The sequence below is a fragment of the Carlito syrichta genome, unplaced genomic scaffold (genome assembly GCF_000164805.1).
Source record: "Carlito syrichta isolate Samal-C Ts95f unplaced genomic scaffold, Tarsius_syrichta-2.0.1 Scaffold303102, whole genome shotgun sequence".
NCBI classification, from domain to species: Eukaryota; Metazoa; Chordata; class Mammalia; order Primates; family Tarsiidae; genus Carlito; species Carlito syrichta.
The window spans coordinates 134,219-143,065 of NW_007247198.1; the positions used below are offsets into that span (position 1 = coordinate 134,219).

General features: G+C 46.2%; 1 protein-coding gene across 1 annotated transcript in view; it reads right to left on the reverse strand.

Moving 5' to 3' along the window:
- The window catches only part of ERICH5 (glutamate rich 5), a 29,194-nt gene extending 21,213 nt beyond the window's left edge, over positions 1-7,981 (reverse strand). The window contains exon 1 of the mRNA XM_021712132.1: positions 7,924-7,981. Coding sequence (XP_021567807.1) covers positions 7,924-7,981 — 58 coding nt within the window. The remainder of the gene's footprint in view (positions 1-7,923) is intronic.
- Positions 7,982-8,847: the final 866 nt, after the last annotated feature.

Genomic DNA, 8,847 nt, shown 5'->3' on the forward strand with positions numbered 1-8,847 from the left:
CGCCTGGGCAACTTGGCGAGACCTCATCTCCACAATAAATCAAAAATTAGCCGGGCGTGGTAGCACGCGCCTGTAGTTTCAGCTACTTGGAAGGCTGAGGCGGAAGGATCGCTGGAGCCCAGCAGGTCAAGGCTGTGGTGGCCGGGAGCGGCCACTGTACTCCAGTCTGGGCGACAGAGTGAGACTCCAACTCAAAAAAAAAAAGAAAAATTGAGATCCACTAAAATTGATATTAATGACAGATACTTTTTACTGAGTATTCACTAGACACTAGTCTATGTCAGTGATGGACCAGCACACTTTTTTTTCTGTAAAGGGACAAATATTTTCAGCTTTACTGGGCATGAGCCTCTATTGCAACTACTCGAATATATTTTCCTAATGAGAAGGCAGTCAAAGACAATAAGTAAATGAATGCGCACGTCTGTGTTCCAATAAAATTTTATTTATAAAAAAAATAGATGGTGGGCTGGATTTGGCCAGCAGGCCAGTTCACCAACCCCCATTCTAGGCAATATTTAGGCTGTATTCTTGGTGCATTATATTTATCAATTAATTTATTCCTCAGGACAAACCTATGAAGTACTATTGTTAATCCTGTTTTACAGATGTGGTCACTGAGGCATAGACAAGTTGAATGACTGGCTCAAAATTACACAACTAATACATAATCTTAAAAAAGATTTGAACCCACATAGTCAAACTCCAGCACCACATTTTAAATCAGCACTTCTACTGTCTTTGAAATTTATACACATACATTGATGTGAAGTGTGCAGGTAATTGGAGACTCTCATAATATCTAGTCCTCAGATGGCATACCAGGGCAAGCAAATAAGAGGAAATGAGCCACAAAAACTGTGTGGTTTATAACAGAGTCTTAGAAAAATGTCAAAGAGCAAGAATAGGCACACACACAAAAATTACCTTACAGAAAAAGGAGAGGTTCATTAATTTTATCAGTGACCAATGAGGGAAAAAATAAGCAAAGAGAATAGTTTGGGGCGGACATTTCAGCAGAAGTCTTTGCCTGGGTGGCTGAAGGCAGAGGCTACCTCACAGTAAGAGAAACTTCTAGTAAAAATGAGAGAGCAGGTGGAATGCATACCCAGAGCCCCCTGATTTTTTAATGTCATGGCACACACAGAATATGATATTTGGATAACGAACTGGGACAAACAAAGGAAGATGCTCTGGAGGACTCAGGCTATTGAGACCCTACCCAGCTACTATAAAAAGGCCAGGAGAAACACCAGTTTACAGTAACCCGCTCTTACAGGCTGGGAAACTCTGGTACAACCACAGAAGCCATACTGAGTCGTGTTCACTAGCGTCACCTGGTTTAATTCACCCAGCTTCATAAAGCTTAAATCCTGGGGTGTTTTGCGCGATCAAGATAAGCGGACTAGCCGGGCTTGGTGGCTCAGCCTGTAATCCCGCGCCTTTGGGAGGCTGAGGTGAGTGGATTGCCTGAGCCCGCGGGTTCGAGACCCGCCTGAGTAGCGAGACCTCATCTCTACAATAAATCAAAAAATCAGCCGGGCATGGTAGCGCATGCCTGTAATTCCGGCTACTTGGAAGGCTGAGGCGGAAGGATTGCCGGAGCCCAGCAGGTCGAGGCTGCGGTGGCCAGGAGCGGCCACTGCACTCCAGTCTGGGTGACAGAGTGAGACTCCGACTCAAAAAAAAAAAAAAAAAAGATAAGAGGACTGCTTGAGCCTAGGAGCTCAAGACCATCCTCGGCAACGTCAGACTTTGTCTCTATTAAAAAAATTTAAAAATTAGCCAAGTATGGGGGTGTGCACCTGTAGTGCCCGCTACTCGGGAGGCTGAGACAGAAGGAGGTCGAGGCTGTGGTGAGCCCTGATCGTGCCACTGCACTCTAGCCTGGGTGACAGACTGAGAACCTGACTCAAACAAGACAAAAACCCTCCAGGGTCTGGAGGCAGTTCCCAAGGAAGGGTTCAAGGATTGTGAATAGCAGTCACGGCCCTGATATGGGTCAAGAAGCTTCTGAGGTCAATATAGTATTTTCAAGACATTAACACTCACTTGAAGAGCTATATTTTGACATTTTGCTCTAAAAAAAATCATTACCAGTACGATTATGCCTGCACAAACCAGAATTTGAAGCCTGGCAAAATTGAATACTTTTAATCAACTTTGGTGAGACTCTCAGTAACCCAACAAGTATTCGGGCCTTTTTTTCAAACTTGATGTAAAATATTAACATAGAAGTGAAACTGTATACGGGCTGCATGTTGTGACCTCACAGAAGCATGAACTGAAAGTACACAATCAAGCCTTGTTCCTGCATGACCAGCAGACACTCTTTACAACCCAACACTGTTCCCAAGCCCATCTCGGCCAGTGTTGCCTTTCAGTTTCTGCTGTTCCTCGGGGTCCTGACTCCTCCTCTACTTTTCTGAGCAATACTCTTCTTATCTCCCTGAATCCTCACCACTATCATCACCCATCCACCTACTCAACAGTTAGTGACTGCATTTTTTTCTTTTTTTTTTAAGAGTAGCTCAGGCTGGAATTCAGTGATGCGATAATAGCTCACTGTAATCTTGAGCTACTGGGCTCAGGAGATCCTCCTGCTTTAGCCTCCCAAGTAGCTGGGATTACAGGCATGAGCACCTGTGCCTAGTGGATTGCATTTTTTTTTTCCTATGTGTAAGGCCACACTACAAGTTTCTTTTTCTTCCTTCCTTCCTTCCTTCCTTCCTTCCTTCCCTCCTTCCTTCCTTCCTTCCTTCCTTCCTTCCTTCCTTCCTTCCTTCCTTCCTTCCTTCCTTCCTTCCCTCCCTCTCTCTCTTTCTTTCTGAGTTGGAGTCTCACTCCACTGCCCAGGGTGGAGTGCAGTGGTATGCTCACAGCCACCCCAGCATCTTTCTGCTGGGCTCAGTGATCATTCCGCCTCAGTCTTCCAAGTAGCCTCAGTCTCCCAAGTAGCTGGAACTACAGGCACGCACTACCACACTCGGCCAATTTTTGACTTATTGTAGATACGAGATCTCGCCAAGTTGCTGGGGCTGGTCTTGAACCCGCGGGCTCAGGCAATCCACTCGGCCTCGGTCTCCCAAAGTGCTGGGATTATAAGCTGAGCCACGGAGCCTGGCCCACACCACAAGTTTCTGGCAGAACTGGGACCAGATCCCAGATGGAACTGAGGTTGTAAAAACAGCAGGTTCTTCGGAGTCACACACATTGGACTTATGCTCCAGCTCTATCACGTACTAGCTCTGAGACCCTGGGCAAGTAACTAGCTCTGAGACCCCGGGCAAGCTTCACTTTTCTAGTTGTATTTGGCGCTACTAATGTTTGCTTTATAACAAATGAGATCATGACTGAATGAGGTCAAAGATGAAAGCGCCTGGAACCAAATGGGTGCTCCCTTCGTTGTTTCCTGACTTCCACTCCATGCCTAAGTTTTAGTTGTTGTTGTTCTTTTGTTTTTGTTTTGAGTCAGGGTCTCATGCTGTCAATCAGGTTGGAGTGCAGTGGCACGATCACAGCACACCACAGTCTCAATCTCCTGGGCTCAGGTGATCCTTCTGCCACAACTTCCTGAGTAGCAGGGTCTATAGGCATGTACCACCATGCCTGGGTAATTTTTTATATATTTTTGTACATATGAGGTGTCGCTATGTTGCCCAGGCTGGTCTCGAACTCCTGGGCTCAAGCAGTCCTCTCATCTCGACCTTCCAAAGTATTGGGATTGCAAGTATTAGCCACTGTGCCCAGTCCATACCCATTGTGCAGCTGCACAAATGTCTGACAGCCTTCAATTTGAGAAAAAGATTTATTTTATTGTTGTTGATAGTATAAACTGGTACAACTCTTCTGGAAGGCAGTTATCTGTCAAAATTATAAATGCATACACCTTTTGACTTAGTAATAACACTTCTGAGAAATACTTGTACCCTTTCAAAATGATGTATGCACAAAAGAATTCATTGTAACCTTGTCTGCAACAGGAAAAGACTGGAAACATATCAAAATGTCCCTCAACAGGAGTCTGGTTAAATAAATCATGTAATGGATTATCATGCAGGTGTAAAAAAAAAGAGAGAGAAAGAAGTTCTCTGTATATCGATATGGAACAATCTCTATTATTGGGTGGAAAAAAAACAAGGTGAAGAACAGTGGGTATAGCACACCACATTTTTTTTTTTTTTTAAAGAGATGAGGTCTCACTATGCTTCCCAGGCTGGAGTATAGGGTCTGTTTGCATAAGTGATCATAGTTCACTGCAGCCTTGAACGCCTGGGCGCAAATGATCCTCCCACCTCAGCCTTTCGAGTAGCTGGAACTACAGTCTTGGGCCACCTCGGTGGGCTCGTATATCATTTTTATAAAGATGAGAGGGAAATAATGCATAAAGAAACTTTGGAAGAATATACAAACAAAACAAAACAAATGTTTACTCATAAGTGTGACTAGAACTAAGCAGATGGTGGGGATGGGGTGGGAGGTGTACTTTTCACTGATTGCCTTTTCCAAATAGTTTCACAGTTTGGAACCACATATACAGTGCTTATTAGCTGTGTGCAACAATGAGGTCTACCACAGACATACTGAGCACTCTCTGTGTGCCAGGATCTAGAAAAGACACAAAGGCACCCAAGAGTCAATACAGACACTTCTAGCACTTAGAAGAAAAAATTTCCACTTATATAATTTCTATATGCAAGGAAAGTGTATAAAATTAAGCTTAATGTTAATGATGTTTGTTCTTCAATTCAAAGGAAAAATGTTTGTCTAGTTAGGACTGAAATGTCACTGTGTGAAAATATTGGTTGAAGACAAGGTACAACCGCAGAACAAAGAACAATTCACATAACTGGGTGAAATTCAAGCCTCAGCTGATGCCCTAGACAGCATGGACTCCAAGTAGCTAGTGAATGTTCCGGTGAGAACAAACAAATGATTACACTTGTAAGTAAAAATGTACACATTAACCTAGCAATGAATTTGTCAATAATTACCATCTATTTACTTTGTCCCTGTTGGTGCTTAAGCTGCAGCACCTCAGGAAAGAGACATTATTAATGCAATATTACTTAGGGATTAGAATAAATACTCTTTTTATTTTTTGAGTCAGGGTCTCACTCTGTTGCCCAGGCTGGAGTGCAGTGGCATGATCATGGCTCACAGAATAAATATTCTTGATTAGATTTCTTTTGTTATTTCAATAGTGGGTGACCACACACCTAATGGGGATCCAGAGTGATCTGAGGCAAAACCAGATTTAAGTCTAGTTAACACAAACTGGTTTCAGCATCTGGATTCAAAGCCCAGCTCTGACTCCCAGGAGCCCTGTGACCTTGGGTCAATTATTTACTTTTATCTGTAAAATGAGGCAATCGTGATACTTAGTCACAGCACTGTTATAAGGATTAAATGAAGTAATTCATTCAACAGATATTTACTGAGGGCTTATAATGTGGCAAGCATTGTTGGACACTGAGAGTATAGTGAATCGATGCATAAACAAGGACTGAAACTTGGATAAACTTGAACTGTTTTATCTAAAAGCACATACACACAGGCTTGGGGTTGTACACAGGATTTAAAGAAGTTTAAAGCTGCAGAAACAGGAATGAATTATTTATCAGACCTCCAAGATCATGAAGTTGAAATGTTGATGAACATACAATAGTATCCAATTACAGGAGAGGGTTGTCTGATTGAGGAACAGAAGCAAAATACACCTGCTGATTGATTCAATATGTGCACTGAAAAATTTAGGCAGTATATTAATTAATTTTCTACACGCTGAAACTGGTTGTCAGGTGTTTTAACATTTATTCCAGAACAATATCCATGAAAATTTAGGCTAGCAATAAAAGCAAGAATTTTAAAAGATAAAAGAACGTAACTCATGTGGATAATTATAAATATTGGTGATAATTTTTTTTTTTAAGAGAAGGCTATCCATTATTTTCTGAGGGGATTAAAAACCCCATTCTGGCTGGGTACAGTGGCTCATGCCTGTGATCCCAGCACTTTGGGAGGTCGAGATGGGAGGATCACTTGAGGTCAGGAGTTCGAGACCAGCCTAGGCAACATAGCAAGATCTTGTCTCTACAAAAAAATCCAAAAAATTAGCTGAATGTGGTGGAACTCCCAGCTACTCAGAAGACTGAGACAGAAGGATTGCCAGGGCCCAGAAGGTCAAGATTGGCTGTGCCACTGCACTCCAGAACCCACGTGACAAAGTGAGACCTTGACTCAAAAACAAAAAACACACACACACAGTTCTACCTGTACTTTTGTACCTCCCCAAGAGTTTCATCAGTTACATGTTTTCACCAGTTTAAAAAAAAAAATCTGTGATAATTTAGTGCTCTGCTTTTTAAACCGGGATGCTACTCCTAGGATGTCTGAGGCATGGCAGAGGGTAAGAGGAGCCAGAATAATATAATGTATCTTCCAGAAGCATCTGTTTTCATTCAGTTTTTCATATTAAAACCAACAAGGATTTGTCATGGAACAGAATGCAAAACTCCATTTGATTTCATCCAAGAAGACATGAAACAGCAAGGAAATTGCTCCTTGCCCTGGCCTCCTCAGAGCATATTGTCACCTTTTCAGGAAGAGGTTCACGAGCACTGTGCATCAGGAATGGACTTTCCCATCTTTTCACACTGTTGTCGTAACCAGGGGTATGGAATCACTTGTATACACAGTTTAAATTCTTTGTTTATTTCCTGGCTTTTATTGCTTTCCATTATCTACTGAAGCTACAAAAAGATTGTCATACAACACAAAAGTAACAGCAACACAACATATTTCTGATTAGGACACAGTGGCTGGGCTTGGAAACAACATTCAAGACATTCCTGTGCTCTACTACAAAACTAGAGGAAGACGTTTCTGTTATTGCAATAACTCAAGATGCTGAGAGACCCGTGAAAAGGAAAATTTAAGCTAGAGTATAAAATTCCCCCTAAAGTTAGCCTTGCAGAAGACTGTAAATTAGCTCAAAGGAATCTGCTTAACCTTCAGAGGTTTGTCAAAAATGTCAGGCGTCCAAAATCTAAGAAGCGCTTGGGCTGTAAAACTCAGTCCTTCTGTAATTCGTGTATCGCCTTGTAGACTTTTTACAGTACTTCTCACTGTTAGAAACCATCTTAACCATTTGTCTCATGTGTTGATTGTCTGCCTCCTCCACCTCCATAAGCAGGATCACTTGCAAGCTCCCGCATCTAGTCATCCAGCCAAGCACAGGGCTATTATATAGTAGTAGATGCCCGCGCCACCACGCCCAGCTTTTTTTTCCCCTCCCAGAGATGAGGGCTCGCTATACTCTCCCAGGCTGGTCTCGAACTCCTGGGTTCAAGCGATCCTCCCGCCTCGGTCTCCCAAAGTGCTGGGATTACTGGCGTGAGCCCCTGCGCCCAGCCAGGGTTTCTTTATAGGAGTTAGTGATGGCCACTTTTTAAGCACATACACACTACCTATGCCACAAGTAGGGGAACGTGTGTCTGACCTCTTCGAACCTATTTGGGGGACTGAACGCTGTGTCTTCCGTGTTCCCCGCATGTTTTGCCATCTTTGGTGCAGAAATGCTGGCAGGAGGGCAAAGTGGAGAAAGTCTTGAGGGGACACTTGCCATCTGTTTTAAGGGGATGCCGCAGCTAGCCGCGTGAGGGATTTGCCACCACCCCCCGCGACCCCATCAGCGGACAGGGTGAGCCCCGCGCACGGGACCGCCGCGCCCGCGGTCACGGCAGCGCCGCTCCAGGCTTCGCGCGGAAGTCGCGCTTCGCTCGGAGTCCCGCTCCCATCCTCCCGGGGAGCCCGCCCCCTGCCGGGCGGGGTGGCCGCGGGGCGCACCTTTGGGACCTCCGGGAGAGCAAGCCCCCCCAAGCCCCGAGCCCGCGCAGGGGTGGCGCCGGGTCCCCTGCTCACCGCTGCGGAACCTGCTGTTGTCGCCGGCCTTGTTGAGGGCGCTGCTGGAGCAGCCCATGGCGGCGAGCGCAGCCACCTGTCCCGGGCCGCGCGGACGTCGGCCCCGGAGCCCCGATCCCGCGTGAGCCGCGCCGGGAGCTGCCGCCGTTTCTTCGACTCCGCAGCCGGGCTCCCGGGAGCGCAGGGCGCACGCGCGCAGCGGAGCGAGGGTCTGGGGGTGCGCGCCTGGGGGGGCCGCAGAGGGCGGAGCGGGAGGGCCGGAGGGCGAGGACGCAGAAGAGGGCAGGGGCGAGCAGAAGCAGGGAGCCGGGAGGGGAGAGAGTGCAGGGTAAGGCACGGACGGAGAGGAGAAGCCTGGAGCCGGGAAGGGGATGATGCCAGGGCGAGGGCGAGACGCTGGGGGTACCGTCTGAATCATCACTAAATAGCCGCGGCGAGGAGGCGGCCGCTGTGGCTAGCGGCTGTTGATTGGTAGACTGGATGCGCCACGACTGTCTTATTCCCTTACATAACTACAATTACCACAAGGAAGGTGAACGCTGATGCTATGAATCCACCCTCCATGTGCAACTTTTGTCAGTTGTTTAATTCGCGACCGCACGTGGCGTGTACTGCGGCGCCTCTCTTGAGTTTGCTTTAATTCGAAGTAGTTCTTCCCAGTCCTGCTGTGTCTTTTTTTTTTTTTTTTTTTTTGAGTTGGAGTCTCACTCCTTCGCCCAGACTGGAGCGCAGTGGCCGCTCCCGGCCACCGCAGCCTCGACCTGCTGGGCTCCGGCGATGCTTCCGCCTCAGCCTTCCGAGTAGTTGGAACTACAGGCGCCGCGCTACCACGCCCGGCTAAATTTTTTGATTTATTGTAGAGATGGGGGGGAGGGGGGTCTCGAACCCGCGGGCTCAGGCAATCCATTCACCTCGGCCTCCCAA